Below are 16,075 nucleotides of genomic sequence, written 5' to 3'. Positions count from 1 at the left end.
AACAACTTTGTGCAATCTGACAAGTATTGTTTTCTTCTTTAGCATGGAAATATATTGCCAACCTGTTTGTCACCTTGCTGTAATATTCCCTCATCTAATTTGTACATTCCCTGATGAGCCATTTTCATTAGTAATGTGTTAGATGACAATATATATGTAGACTAAACTACATGTGCAGAGATTTCTGTCTACGCCATTCTTCCCCTTTTGACTCTTATGTTCAATTTCTAAAATGTATCTTTCCACAGGTTTGCCTGCTGTAAAAAAAAAAAATAGTGGTTCTTAGGTGTATTTGAAATTATGTTCAAATTATTCTTTGTTTGAAAGACAGTTAAAGTATCTACAGAAAGCAAGAAGATTCATAAGTAAAACTCAGAGTAGATTCTCATTTCTCAAAAATGTCAGCAGACAGGGACAGCATCCAGGCCCAGAGTTCAGGCCCCACAACCAGACCCCCCCCCCCAAAAAAAAAAATGTCAGCAGACTCTAGAAGAAAACAAGCCTAGTGTGGTGACTCATGTTTGTAATCCCAGCTACTAGGGAGGATTGTGGCTTAAAGCCAATCTGAGCAAAAAGTTACAAAGACCTCATCTCAACCCATTAGTTGGGTGTGCTATCATTCTAGCTACGTGAAGGCATAATAGGAGGATCAAAATCCAGGCTGGCCAAAGTAAAAATGCAAGACTTTCTCTGAAAAATAACTAAAGCAGAAAGGACTTGGAGTAAGATTGTGGCTTGAGTGGTAGACTGACTGACAAGTAAGCACAGTCAAACTCTAGTAAGAACAAAATGAAAAGAAAGAAGTCAGACATTGTAAGAAATGTTTACCACCTTAAAGAATCCATACAGAGTTAAAAAAATACAGAGTTTCAATAAAAATGCTTTGTTAAAAATTTGTCCTTAAGCCGGGCACTGGTGGCTCACACCTGTAATCCTAGCTACTCAGGATGTTGAGATCTGAGGATTGCGGTTCAAAGCCAGCCCAGGCAGGAAAGTCGGTGAGACTTTTATCTCCAATAAACCACTCAGAAAACCAGAAGTGGTGCTGTGGCTCAAGTGGTAGAGCTCTAGACTTGAGCTGAAGGTCTGAGGGACAGCACCCAGGTCCAGAGTTCAAACCCCACAACCACCAACAACAAAAAAATGGCCCTCAAAATTAACAGGGTCTTTGGGATATATGTTAAACAACTATTTTTTCAACCACAGTATTAAGCAATATTAGTTATTACTACATATATCTACTTAAGGTTGGCTATTAGCATTTTTTATAAAATAGAATCCATCTTGTTTATATATGTCTACTTCTATATAGATTATAGATTTATGGTTGCTTTTCTGTTTCAGGAATTATATTCATTTTGATATGGGGTATATTGTGGACACTCTCAGGCCATGAAGCACTTCCTGGTGGAAATTTATTTGCACTGCTAGTTATTTTTTGTAGTGCATTTCTTGGGGGCAAACTTTTGCAACTCATTAAAATACCTACAGTTCCTCCACTCCCACCTCTTCTTGGTAAGTACATAGCTCACTCTGTTCTGAGCTGTTGAAGACCCATCATTTTCCATTTGGACTAGATATAATTCAAAATATCTCCATTTTAATGTATATATATATTCGTATATATGGTTACCCCCATGTGTGTATTTATCTATAGCTATATATGTATACGCCTATATATCTTTTACAGATTATTCCCTATGTAAACACCCCTTTTTTTTTTTTTTACCAAATCTATTCTAAAAAAGAATTGTAATATCCTCAATCTATGATTGGTGTGGCTTTGTCATTTAACACATTTTGCTTTTTCCTTGACTTAAAATGTATTCTAAGAAAAAGAAAAGTTTACAATAGAGCATTTTGGGGTAGATGGAATTAGCAGAATATGATTGATGTTGGGTCTTCGTCGGTCCCACAAAAGACGGACGGGGTCCGAGGAAAGGTAAGTGTGGCACTCGCCCGTTCCCTAACCTCCCTTAGCCCAGGAGACAATCAGACACAACGGGGAGCCAAATCCAGCAGGTAGAAAAACTCGTTTATTAACCGAGAGCAGCCCCTTTTAAAGACAAAAAGGGTGGGTGGTATGGTAAGGGAGGAAGAGGAACCAATCACTGTCAAGGTCACACCCTATCATTCACCTGAGCCTTCAGGGGCTGGTTAGGCACCAATCGGCAGATCAATTGGGCTCTGCCCACTCTATTCTCTCCCAGCGCCATCTTTGCTGCCCATGTGCTCCACAGATTGGAAGTTCAGATATGAGGATGATAAGGACACCAAACTGTCCGGTGATGCTTGAGTCAGCTGCACGGGTGTCCTGTGGCATACACTGTTTCTTGACCACCAATGGTCTATGATTCTCCAGCTGCTCACAAGAAAGCCAGGAAGGGTGCTTAGCATGTTCATAATACCCTTGCCATGGACTGGATCTTCTTCCTCTCAAAAACTTTGTGTTTGCTGAGGCTTAGAGGCTGTTTCCAGTGTCATCTTTGTCTGATGCACAAAGAAAGGGCCACAATATCACTTCTTTCTTAGAACCCTCTCATGCAGAGGGGACTGGGACCCTGCCAAAGGGGAAGGGGAGTTTTCTGTGATCATACCCCACTCCACCCCCCAGCTCATTCTTCTCACCCCTACCCAGGCTCTTCAAGTCCCACTTCATTACTTGCATTGCATTTACATGCATTGTTTCTAATCTTTGTCCATTATGTATGCTGATGCCTCTACTAGTATGTAACTTGCCCTTGTTTTTCTGTCTTGGAATATTAATCGCTCTCTCTCTCTCTCTCTCTCTCTCTCTCTCTCTCTCTCCCCTCCCTTTTTTCCTCCTTCCCTTCCATCCACTCTCCATTCTTCTTTCTTTTCTTTTCTTTCCTCCCTCCCTCCCTTCCTTCTTTTTCTTTCCCCCTTTCCACGTTTAGGGATGTTACTGGCTGGCTTTCTCATCAGGAACATTCCTTACATCAGTACCTACGTCCATGTTCAAGCCACGTGGTCTTCAACTTTACGAATCACGGCCCTTACCATTATCCTAATGAGAGCTGGGCTCGGACTCGATCCAGAGGTAGATTTCCCATTCTAGTTTGATTAAGTTCTTTAAAGTATTAGGAGCTGGTCAGAAAGAGGTAGAATTCTGTTATACATGTTCCACAGGTAGTCTGTAAAGAAAGGTAAGATAAAGAAGAAACACCTGGCAGAAATGTTGGCAACTTAGTTTCTGTTTCAAGTAATCATTAGTATGTGTGCAAAGAAAAAGCACCCGGATGTGACACTTCTGTGAGCATTTATAATTGTTTGCGTGGAGATAGATGTCCCTTCCACAGTACCAATCTTATTTGGGAGGCTTTTCCATGGGAAACTACTTACTTTGCTATGATCAAAACATGAGGTCACTCAGTAAAAGACTTTTTTTTTCTTTTTTTTTTTTTTTTTGGGTCCGGTCGTGGGGCCTGAACTCTGGGCCTGGGCACTGTCCCTCAGCTCTTCAGCTCAAGGCTAGTGCTCTACCACTTGAGCCACAGCGCCACTTCCGGCTTTTTTCTTTTTGCTTATGTGGTGCTGAGGAATCGAACCCAGGGCCTTGAGCATGCAAGGCAAGCGCTCTACCACTGAGCCACCTTCCCAGCCCCCAGTAAAAGACTTTTACTCTTCTTTTTTTTCCTTAAAGGAGCTTAAGAATTTCAATATGATATTTGTTTCATAACTTTTTGTCCATAGAATTATGTTTCCCATTATTTTTGCTCCCTGGTAAACATCGCATCTAAAAATATTTTTAATATTGTGATTTAGGTATCATAAATGTATTTGAGTTTTGAGAGGATGAAAATAATAGATATTTATGAATATAATACAACTCAACTAAACGTAGCAAATGTCTGGGTTGACTGGAACTACTATCATGAGGGCATATATAATTGTAAGAAATAATAGTCTATATTCTCTTGTGGAAAATCAGAACCACTGAGAAGATTGAAAAGTTCTTCCTTTTCAAATTAGTTGTACAATTTTTAAGTTACTGTCTTTCTTGTCCTGATGCCATTTTCTACTTAAAATTTTTAATTAATCAAATAGTTCATCACTAAAAGCTCACTGGTAGGTTAAAAAAAAAGCCCAACAGGCTATTAACTTTATACTATGCATTAGAAAAACTAGAGAAGATAGAGATTGTTAATGGGAGAGAAATGAATCTTTTAATATTATTTCAGCACTTTATGAAGTATGAAATTGTAATCAAACTTGGGATGAAACATAAAATGAGCTTTATGTAAGTTTCAATCTCAGTAGGATAATATGCCAAATGAGATTAAGTTTAATGATAATAATAAAGTTAATTACTCAAAAAAGACTAAATGCTGGTGTTTGCTTAAGTAACACTCTTGTTGGGCTTCGTAAGTTTACCTAAGTATGACCTTCTATCTTTCAGGTTTTGAAGAGTTTGAAGGCAGTTTGTTTAAGGTTGTCTTTCGGTCCATGCATCACAGAGGCATGTTCAGCTGCTATTTTTTCCCACTTCATTTTGAAATTTCCTTGGAAATGGGGATTTCTATTAGGGTAATTTTTTCCTTCGCCCTTCATGAACATACTCCATTCAGGATGCTTGGTTTAAAAGTATGGAAGTTTGCCAGGTGCTGATGGTTCACACCTGTAATCCTAGCTACTCAGGAGGCTGAGATCTGAGAATCATGGTTCAAAGCCAGCCCAGGGCAGGAAAGTTCGTGAGATTCTTATCTCCAATTAATCACCAGAAAACCAGAAGTGGCATTGTGGCTCAAGTGGTAGAGTGCTTGCCTTGAGCTGAATAGTTCAGGGTCAGCACCCAGGCCTAGACAAGCCCCACAACCGACAAAAAAAAAAAAGTATAGAAATTTAAACTGGGCATCAGTGGCTCATGCCTGTAAGCCTAGGTATCCAGAAGGCAGGATTTGAGGATCATGGTTCAAAGCCAGCTGGGGCAGAAAAGTCTGTGAGACTCTTACTTCTAATTAACCACCAAAAAGCCAGAAGTAGGTCATTGATCAAGTGGTAGAGCACTGGCCTTGAGCAAAAGAAGCTCAGGGACAGTGCCCAGGCCCTGAGTTCACGCCCTAGGACTAGCACAAAAAAAAAAAAAAGTAGCTGAAATTCAATAACTAGAGAAAACAGGTTTGGAGGAGTGCCTCAACTAATAGAGCATCAGCCTTGTAAGGACAAGGCTCTGAGTTCAAACCCCAGTACTGAAAAGAAAAAAGAGTATCAGACAGTTTGCAAATCTACCATATTCAACTGATTCTTGTGATATCCACCTGTAATTCCAGCACTTTGGAGCCTGAGTCAGGAAAGCCATGAGCTCAAGACTAGCCTGGGCTACATAGTGAAATCCTATCTTAAAATAAATCCACCCTATTCTTGCCAAACATTGATAGCTCTTAAATGTATAGTGTTCATGTAATCTAGTTCCTCCATGTAGTCCTTCTCTTCAGCTATATTTTATCTTAGTAAGTGGACTCTTCTTCGTACACTATTTGTAGGAATATATATGTAAGCACACAAGAGAGATTTTTATAGCTATGTAAATAAAAAAATTTTTAAAGGCAATGAAAAAATGCAAAAACTCCCTAAAATCAGTGCACCAACACTTTCACCATCCACTTCCCTTTTATCCTAGTTCGTCAGATCTGGAGGTGAAGGGACAGTTCTGGTCTTCCTCCATGCCTTGGGATGCAGTTCTGGTGTACATCACTTTAAGGTTTCCTTTGCAATCTGTATTCATGAAGTATGTATGTAGGCTGCCATCTGGTGACACACATCTGTCACAGTGATTACTTCTTCCAGAACTGAACTATCCTGAAAAGATCTCAGCATTTAATGTTGCACTCATTAGAATAACATGAAGAGTTGGCTTCAATATGTTTCAAAACCAGCAGCAATATCTTAGCTATGATTAACTTCCTTAATCCTCACAAGAGCTGTGACAAGGTAGACACTATTATCTCCATATTCGCAAATAAAGAGAAGTTAAGTGGTTTTCCCAAGGTCAGACAACTACTAAGTTGTTGAATTGAGATTGACAGCAGTGTTCTGGCTTGGTTTGGAGCATCCCAATGATTACGTTGTGCTGCCTATATCTATGTCTCCTCTATTTCACACTGTGTCCTTCCTAATGTGTTTACCTAGTTCTCTTATGAGTGAATAGTTAATCTTCTGAATGCTTGAAAATGACTTGTAGTAACTGAGCATTGAATTGTCTGCTCAAAATTGTTTTCCCCCAATGCTTCAAAGATACCACTGGCTTCTCGTGGCCTTATTCTTTCCCATGAGAAATTGGCTGCTGAACTTAATTTTCAACGTCTCTTTAGGTAATTGATTTCCTTCTTCTTGGAATCTTGGTTACATGACTTTTTTGGTTTGTTTTTAGTAAAGTGTTTCTTATTACCCCCTTATACATTTACTCATCTCCTAAAAGCTAGCTGGAAATTCAGAAGTTTGGGCTCCATCCTAGATCTTTTTGATTCAGAACCTGCTTTGTAACAAGACCCTTCCTTATGAAACTTGTTTACTTATTAAACTGTGAAAATAATAGTCTCGGATAGTTTTGTTAATGAATATTTTCAACTATATGGGAGAGTAGAGAAAACAATACAAGAACATGCAAACACCCTTTACTTAGAATTAACACTTCATAAAGAATCGTAAGACAAATGATTACATGACATTTTACCCTTGTATTCCTCAATATCTGTCTCTAAACAACAGAGCCAATTTTCTAACTTATCTTCCTGCTTAATTGTTCAGCACACTATTTGGAGGAATCTTTCAATCAAAAGATTGTTAGAGCTCTTTCTCCTCCTCTGTCATCGTCGTTGTCTCCTCCTCCTCCTCCTCCTCCTCCTCCTCCTCCTCCTCCTCCTCCTCCTCCTCCTCCTCCTCCTCCTCCTTCTTTTCCTCCTCCTCCTCCTCCTCCTCCTCCTCCTCCTCCTCCTCCTCCTCCTCCTCCTCCTCCTCCTCCTCCTCCTCCCTCCTCCTCCTCCTTCTTCTTCTTCTTCTTCTCCTTGTTCATCATCATCATTATCATCTCCTCCCCCTTCTACCCCCCCTCCTCCCTTTCCTTCCTGTGCTGGTCATGGAGATTGAATTCAAATTGACCCTTTTCACTCAAGGATAGTGCTGTAGCCCTTGAGCACACCTCCACTTCCAACTTTTTTAGTGGTTAATTAGAGATCAGAGTCTCATGGACTTTGCTGCCTGAGTTGGCTTCAGAACCACTATCATCCTATCTCAGATTCTGAGTAGTTAGGATTACAGCTATTAGAGCTATTTTTTCTCAAACTCCTTAATATATCTTCAAAGTTTTTTTTAAAGCTTTTCTTCTCTCCTCACTCCTCTGTTATTATATCCTTGCTAACTTTCTCTTCCTGCCTATGCAGTTATTTTTAACCTTTGCATTTGTTTATCCTTTTGCAGCACAAACTGCCAACTCCTTCCTCCTCAGTCTTTCCGCTATGCCCATATCATTTACTTATTTTATAAATCTTGACAATAGATTATTAATAATCTATGAACTGTAGGTAAAAAATATATGGGTAGATTTAATGTGTCTTCATTGTTCTGAAGATATTGGTCATTATTCTAAATCATGTTTTGTTGCTTGCTTTTAAGTGTGCCTTTCCTCAGCTATATTTTTTCCATTAAAAAAAGAGGAAGGCTGAGAAGGTGGCTTAGTGGTAGAGTACTTACCTAGCATACACTTGCCTAGCATACACAAAGTACCTCAATACCACATACACAGAAAAAAAAAGCCAGAAGTGGTACTGCGGCTCAAGTGGTAGAATGATAACCTTGAGCCAAAGAAGTTAGGGACAGTGCCCAGGCCCTGAGTTCAAGCCTCAGGCCTGGCAAAAAAAAAAATGGAAATCCCACCAGACACTGATGGCTCACACCCATAAATAATCGTAGCTGCTCAGGAGACTGAGATCTGAGGATTACGATTTGAAGCCAGCCCAAGTAGAAAAGTCCCCATGAGACTTTTATCTCCAAATAACCATTCAAAAACCAGAAGTGGTGCTGTGGTTCAAAGTGGTAGAGCATTAACCTTGAGCAAATGAGCCCAGGCCCTGAGTTCAAGCCCCATGACTGACAAAAAATATAATAATCTTTTAACTCAACTCAAAGTGTTGGTTTTCTTCCAGACATTTGGTGAGGTTTCAATAGGTACTTATTTGTATATTGAAGACTTTCTAATACCTTGTGATTACTCTCTGTGCTATTGCCCTTCTGCAGAGAATAGGCTTATCCTACCAAACAAGGTTCTTTAAATTTTCTATAAGCAAAGGCTAAGATTAGGGTTTGTATATGTGTTATTTGTTGAGGAAGTTCTCAATTGAAAACTCTAAATGAAAAGAACCAGATCAGACTGGGAAAAATCCACTGGTTCCAAAACTTTGCTATGCATTAAAATTGCCTGAGGACATTTAAAAATTACAGAACTCAGCTGAAAGAGACCAAAGCAGGTCTCTCCTGACACAGCTTTCTGGACAGTAACCTTGGAGAAACATTCATCTGGTTAACATTACTGCCTTCTTCTGATTGGGTAAGACTTCATCTGGGCAGTTCCAGATGTTTTAGATTCAAGATAGAAGGGTTGTTTTTAGATTAGAGGTATAAAGGGTTAGAAGCTTCCTCCATGCAGACTCTATTCCAGAAAAAGAAAAGGGGGCAGGGGGGAACATCAAGAGTCACAAAAGAGGCCAGCCCAGGCAGAAATTTCTTTGAGATATCCATCTCTTTGGAGGAGGAAATCTGAATGTGGCAGTGTATGCCTCTGGCTCCAGCAATGACAGGAAAGTAGGCAGATACAGCTTAGGCATGTGCTTGGTTGGCAGGCAAGACTCTATCTAAAATAACAACAAAAACCAGGACTAACATGGTAGAGTACTAGTCTAACAAGCACCACACTCTTGGGTTCAAACCCCAATACTGTAAAAAATAAAAATAAAAACAAATATATAAACAAAAAACATAAAACCAGTATAGATCTTCCCACAGATGCATCAACTGTGACTTAGAAACACAAGAAATGTGAAATGGCAAAGCAACTCGATTTCTCCAAAAGTTCACAACTCTTCAGTGACATTAACCAAAAACATGGATATGGTTGAAATACCAGACAAAGAATTCAATTCAAAGAGGATTCAAATGACAGATGAAGTAAAGAAGTTGGTGCAGAACGTAGATGAGAAATTCAACAACTTGCCTGAGAAATTCATCAAAGAGATATTCTGGGGGAGAAAACTGTCTTAGAAATGGAAAGCTCAGACTTTTAAAACTCAGTGGAAAGTATCATCAATAGACTAGACAAAACAAAGGACATCAAGAATTTTGGTGGAGAATAAAGGAGTTCAAAAATGGTTGAAATAGACCTATGAAAATGGAACAAGGAAACATGTTGGGGATGCTTTGGGTAGGAATTAGTGGAGACAGAAAGTATAAGAGGTGGTGAGATTGATTGGACTACAGTGTACATGTGTGGAGATATAACAATAAATCTCCCCATATGTCTAATATAAGCTAATGAAAGAGCAGTTGAAGACAAGATTGGGCAATTATTACATTCAGATAGTAATAATGAAAGAACCACAACAAACACAACTGAGATGTCTCCCAATTAAGTGACCCATCCGATGAATCATTAGTATAGAAGAAGGAATCAAGACAATGTATTCAATCAAACAATAGCAGAAAATTTGAAGAAAGAAATGTGTCTCTCCATAATAGAAGCATTTAGAAGCTCATGTATATATACCAGAAAAGAACTTCTCTGCATTATATTGTACTTAGAATGCCAAGAGTACAACACAAAGAAAAAATTACTGAAAACTGTGAGAAAGAAATGCCAACCACTATACGCCCCGCCCCCCCATACACACAGAATGTTTTGTCACCATAAAGTGCATTTCCCTCAAAACCAAATGGTTTGCCTGTGCAACTGTTAGAAAGGTTAACAGCTTTGTCTTGAAGTTTACCATCAAATGCTACTCTGGTTTAAAAGGATATTTTCAAGCTGGTTTTCAAAGTCTTTCTTTCAGTTTCATACTAGGTGCCGTCTCCCCTGCAGTGGTCGTCCCTTCCATGCTGTTTTTGCAGGAATCCGGGTATGGAGTAGAGAAGGGTATCCCTACCTTGCTTGTAGCTGCCAGCAGCATGGATGACATCGTAGCCATCACTGGATTCAACGTATTCTTGAGCTTAGTCTTCTCCACAGGTAAGCAAGAAAACACACAGAGGCTGTGCCATTGGTGACTTTTCTCTGTAATTCTTCACTCAGGTTTCTTCATTTATTGACCAAGACACTTCAGTTTTACATCTTCTCGTTTCTTATAGAAAGTTCATTCTAGACCAGGAGGAAATTTCAGTGGGTAAAACAACAACAAGTAAATAGTCTACTACCTAACTTAATTATTGGAAGAACAAAAGGTTCAGTTTGAGAATCCCTATCATCAACTATTTATCTGCTTCTGGTGTTTGGAAATTTTATCACCTTTCACTTAAGAAAATTTTAATCAGCTGTATTATTAACACTACTAATTGTGTGTGTGTGTGTGTGTGTGTGTGTGTGTGTGTGTGTGTGTGTGTGTGTTAGTGTATGTGCACCAATCCTGGGGCTTGAACCCCAGGCTTTGGGTGCTGTCTCTTAGCTTTCACAACTCAAGACTGGCACTCTACCACTTGAACCACAGCTCCACTTGTAGCATTTTGGTGGTTAATCAGAGGTTAAACTTTCACTGACTTTCCAGCTTGAGACAACTTCATACTCTTATCCTTAGATCTCAGCCTCCTGAATAACTAGGATTAGAACCACCTGTGCCCAGCGACACTTTTGATAGGTATATTTGAAATGTACTATTTTTTTACAATCCTGTTATAAACAACATCTTAAGCACATTAAGACAATTTAAGCATACAAAATCAGAACAACCCTGTGACTCTTTGGTGCTTGTGGCACAAGATCCTACCATACCAGTTTTGACTCCCAAGGTGATATCTGGCCTTGAAGGTCACTGCAGAAGTTGGGAAGGTAAGCATTTTTCACATTTAGTAATGCTTTATCTATAATGTTTGAGATTCAGTCATCTATATTGTACATGCACAAAAATGCACTGTGGCAAATGCCTTTAATCCCAGCTACTCAGGAGGCAAAGGCAGTAAGATCATGGTTTGATGCCAGCCTGGGCACAAAGTTAGTAAAATCCTATCTCAAAAAGTAAAAGTAAGCAGGGCATGGTCTTTCATTTATGTAATCCCAGCTACTTAAGTGGTAGAGAGGGGAGAAAACACTGTCTGAGACCAGCCTGGTCAAAAGTGTGAGGCCCTATTTTTGACAAGTAACAAAAGCGAAAAGAGGACCTGGGACATGGCTCAAAATGCTTGCCTAGTAAGTATTAGGCCCCAGGGTTCCATCCCTAGTACCACCACAAAAAAATAGCATATAAAGCTGGGCATAGTGGTACCCGTATATAGTTTCAGCTGTTTTAGAAACTGAATCGGAAGGAACAATTAAACCCTGGAGTTTAAGGCCAATCTGGGAAACATAATGAGACACTGACAAAATAACTAACTAACTAAATAACCTCAGAAAATAAAAATAAGTGAGGGAAAAAGGAAAAGATAAAGATAAAATCTCTTTAAGTCACTTCCAAAAGAATCTTTTCCCTCTGAACTTTTTGATGTAAATCTAACCCATACTTATTCTTCAACTGGGTGTTGAATACTACATCTCTCTCAACTTAAGAAACTGTCAGTTTTATCATTTATAACATTTATAGTTCCATAAGTCTGATTATGAGTACAAGCTTTCTTGACAGTGTCACCCCTTCCTTCATTTTCCCCCGTGTCCTTCTTCCATCCCCACCTACAAGTTACATAGTTCATTTTTTACATAGAGGACATTGAATACAATGACTGTATTTTTCCCCATTTTTTTTTAACAATTCTATTTTTGCTGTTGTTGTTGTTGGTTGTGGGGCCTGAACTCTGGGCCTAGGTGCTGTCCCTCAGCTCTTCAGCTCAAGGCCAGCATCTACCACTTGAGTCACAGCATTACTGTGGCTTTTTCTGCTTATGTGGTGCTGAGGAATCGAACCCAGTACCTCATGCATGCAAGGCAAGCGCTCTACCACTGAGCCAGCTTCCCAGCCCTACAATTCTATTTTTTTGGGAACAGTATTGAAGTTTGACTTGAACCACACCTCTAACCCTTTTGGAACAGGAGCTCTTGTTTATGCTGTGATAATCCTGGGCCATAATTCTCTACTTATGCCTCTCACACACTATCATGCCTAGTTTTTTCTGGTTGAGATAGAACTTCACAAGCTTTTTCTGGACTGGATTTGAATGACAATCCTTCTGTGTATTAAGGATCTCAACCTTCCATATAGCTAGGATTACAGACATTTGCCACCATGCTCGATTCAATTGTACTTTTTATTGTGGCAAGATTTACCATTTTACACATTTGTAAACATGCAGCTTGATAGGGCTAACCATAATCACATTGTTTATAACCTATCTCTAGAAATTCTCAAAAACTATAATTTTTGTGTCCATGAAACTACTCTGTTTTCCCTTTTCTGCAGTTGAAAACCACCATTCTCTTTTCTGTTATCATGATTTTGACTATTCTTGATAGCTCATAGAAATGGAATCATATAGTATTTGACCTTTTGTATCTGGCTTTTTTCAATCAGCATAAGTTCATATATGTAAAAGCAGATTTCTTCTATCCTATGGCTGAATTATTATTCAGCTATTTTTCTAATTCTGTTGTCTGTCTGTACTACATTTATCCATTCATATATCTTTATCCATTCATCTGTCAACAGATTTTAGGGCTGTCTCCCCCAGTGGACTATTTCTAATAATATTGCAATGAACACAGTATGCAAATATTTCTTCCAGATCCTTCTTTCAATTCTTTGGGATGTTTACTCATTTCTCAGAGAGAAACTAAACTTATTTTTGTAACTGGAAGTCAGGGTTTTTGCTTATTGAATACTTTTTTCTTAACTACTGTAACTATAAATATGGTATATGTGGTTAGCATAAAATCAAACACCCAGGTTTTAACTTAATTATGAGCATAAAAACTGAAGATCAGGCCAAGTGCTGGTGGCTCATGCCTGTAATCCTAGCTATTCAAGAGGCTAAGATCTGAGGAGTGAAAATTTCAAAGCCAGCCCAGGCAGGAAAATCCATGAGACTCTGATTTCCAATTAAACACCAAGAAAGCCAGATGTAGAGTTGTGGCTCAAGAGACACAGTGCTAGCCTTGAGCAAAAAAGCTCAGAAACAGTGTCCAGGCCCTGAGTTCAAACCCCAGGACAAGCACAGACACACACACACACAAAAACACTGAAGATCAGAATTTTTACTTACTTAATACTATGATCTATAAATATGACTATACATTATTATGAATATAAAATTTGTTGGAAATTCTAACAATCTTTGTCTATTTTAGGACAGACTCTGGAATAAAATTGCTTTACATTGTTTTTATTTTTACATGTAAATGGTTTTCCCTTTCTATATAATACTCCAATCAAGAGTTATTATATAGCTCTCACTTTACCATATAGATATAGTATAGTTATTAGTATAGCCATGTGCTAAATGTCACAGGTATGACATAGTTAGTTCCTCTACATTTCTCTACCTCACCTGCTCTTCACAACATGGCTTCTTTGTTTTCTGACCCTTTGACACAATGGAAAATTCTCTGTTTATATTACAGTATTTGAGAGCAAACATTTAATTTCAAATAGAGTTAGGGGCTGGGAATGTGGCTTAGTGGTAGAATGCTTGGCTAGCATGCATGAAGCCTGATGCACGAAGTTTGATTCCCCAGTACCACTTTAAACAGAAAAAGCCAGAAGTGGTGCTATGGATCAAGTGGTAGAGTGCTAGCCTTGAGAAAAAGCAGCTCAGAGACAGATCCTGAGTTCAAGCCAGGACTGGCAAAATAAAATAGAGTTTAACATGCTTGCACATACGTCGCTATTAAAAGTCCAATTTTGCATATTCTATAGAATGTTGCCTTTTCTTTCTGACCCACCTAGATTTGATCTTCTAATGAGTGGTATATGAGAACTGCATCTCTGAAGGTTTTCCTCCTGTGTGTCCTCACAGGTGCTGTCATTCATAATCTCCTAGCATCTCTTCGGGAAATACTTTTTGGTGTGCTGATAGGAGTCGTTTTGGGTTATTTTACTCACTATTTTCCAAGTACAGATCAGGTAAAAGAATTTTTTTTTAAATATCTGTTTTGTAGAATGATAGTGTGAGTCAACTTCCTATCACTATGATAAACTAACAAGGCAAGTCATAAGATGAAAGGTTTATGTTGGCTCATAGGTTTGGAGGGTCTCCATCCATGATTAATTAACCCATCATTGCACAGAGTCAAGACAGTGAATTCAGGCAAGAGTACATGGCACAGCAAGATCATTTATTCCATAAACCCTGGAACAAAGAGAGGAAGGGGGTAGGTCCCTGAAGTCCCCTTTGCGAATTTGTCCCAGCAATGAACGAAGAACCTCTCACAGACTTCGTCTCCCAAAGGTTCTGTCAACACCAGGTCCCTGTAGACAAAACCTAAAAAACAGGGGCCCTGGTGAAATACTCAACATCTAAATCCTAAGATGTACTATTGGACATTTCTCTCTAAGATTTGAACTTTGGGAACAGCTATGAAACAGTAAATTTCTACTTAACTCTTTAAAATTAGCCAACCAGCCAGACATTTGGGTGGCTCATGTAATCCTAATTACTCAGGAAGTTGAGATCTGAAGGTCGTATAGTTCAAAGCCAGACTAAGGAAGGAAAATCTCTGAGATTGTTATGCCCAAGTAACCAGCAAATAACCAGAGGTGGCGCTGTGGCTCAAGTGGCAGAGCACTAGACTTGAACACAAAAGCTCAGGGACAGTGCCCAGGCTCTGAGTTCAAGCCCAAGAATGCACATGCACACACACACACACACACACACACACACACACACACACACACACACACACACACACACACACACACACACACACACACACACACCTAATCCAAGTAATCTCCAAGGGCTACTTGTGATTAAAGAGGTGAGCCAGTTGTAATTGATGCATCAATTACTGATGTCATTGTTTCCTGATCTAACAAATAAGGAATCAGAAAAATGTACTTAACTGAGACTATCCTCTTTCATTCCACCCTACCTTTTTTCCACTAAATTGGTGTGTCTACATACACACACACACACACACACACACACACACATATGGAATATTATGACTGCGTTTATTCACTGTGCCTCTCTAACATTTAGGGATATGATAACAAAGGTCAGAAATAAGTGATGGTGCCAAGTCTTATATATTTAATGTAAACCAATTTCTAAATATCTATTTGTAGGAAAAACTTCCAAAGAGGAGAGCATTTCTCATGATGAGCATGTGTATTTTTGCGGTCCTAGGCAGCCAACGTATTGGTTTACATGGATCTGGAGGACTATGCACACTAGTGTTAACTTTCATAGCAGGGAAAAGATGGTCAAAAGATAAGGTGAATATTTTACATTTATTTCAAAATAGCTGAGATTTTTTTAATGTACAATGGATATTGAGAAATCCCATCATCCTCATTGGAAATTTAGTTATCCAATTAATATGTTATAAATATTAAAACATATAGAATAAAATCCAGAAGATTCCTTCATTCCCACCCCCTCATAAATACACAATTTCATACCCCAAAGTAATTTTTTGGTTGGTTGTGTGGCTTGAACTCAGGGCCTGGGTACTGTCCTTTTGTGCTCAAAGCTAGCGCCATACCACTTTGAGCCACATTTCCACTTCTAATTTCATTCTTTTTTCTTTTTCTTTTTCTTTTTCCACTTCTGCCTTTTTCTGTTTATGTGTACTGAGGAATTGAACCCAAGGTTTCATGCATGCTATGCAACCACTCTACCACTAAGCCGTATTCCCAGTCCCCTTAGTTATTTTTTCTATGTCATCTTGCTACAATAGTTTTGTTCATGTGTCTTCCTGTGTATATACAAG

General features: G+C 38.9%; 1 protein-coding gene across 6 annotated transcripts in view; it reads left to right on the top strand.

Moving 5' to 3' along the window:
* Window positions 1-16,075, top strand: part of Slc9b1 (solute carrier family 9 member B1) — a 32,752-nt gene that overhangs the window by 9,540 nt on the left and 7,137 nt on the right. For 5 of the 6 annotated variants that reach the window (XM_070022366.1, XM_070022365.1, XM_070022363.1 and 2 more), the window contains 6 exons: window positions 1,345-1,515; window positions 2,919-3,061; window positions 4,421-4,548; window positions 10,059-10,234; window positions 14,158-14,264; window positions 15,429-15,578. In XM_070022366.1, coding sequence (XP_069878467.1) covers window positions 1,345-1,515; window positions 2,919-3,061; window positions 4,421-4,548; window positions 10,059-10,234; window positions 14,158-14,264; window positions 15,429-15,578 — 875 coding nt within the window. The remainder of the gene's footprint in view (window positions 1-1,344; window positions 1,516-2,918; window positions 3,062-4,420; window positions 4,549-10,058; window positions 10,235-14,157; window positions 14,265-15,428; window positions 15,579-16,075) is intronic. The other variant, XM_070022368.1, reaches the window with a different exon arrangement.

The sequence above is a fragment of the Dipodomys merriami genome, unplaced genomic scaffold, assembly GCF_024711535.1.
Source record: "Dipodomys merriami isolate MVZ:Mamm:240054 unplaced genomic scaffold, mDipMer1.0.p SCAF_15, whole genome shotgun sequence".
Classification (NCBI taxonomy): domain Eukaryota; kingdom Metazoa; phylum Chordata; class Mammalia; order Rodentia; family Heteromyidae; genus Dipodomys; species Dipodomys merriami.
This window is presented reverse-complemented; position numbering and strand designations above follow the sequence as displayed.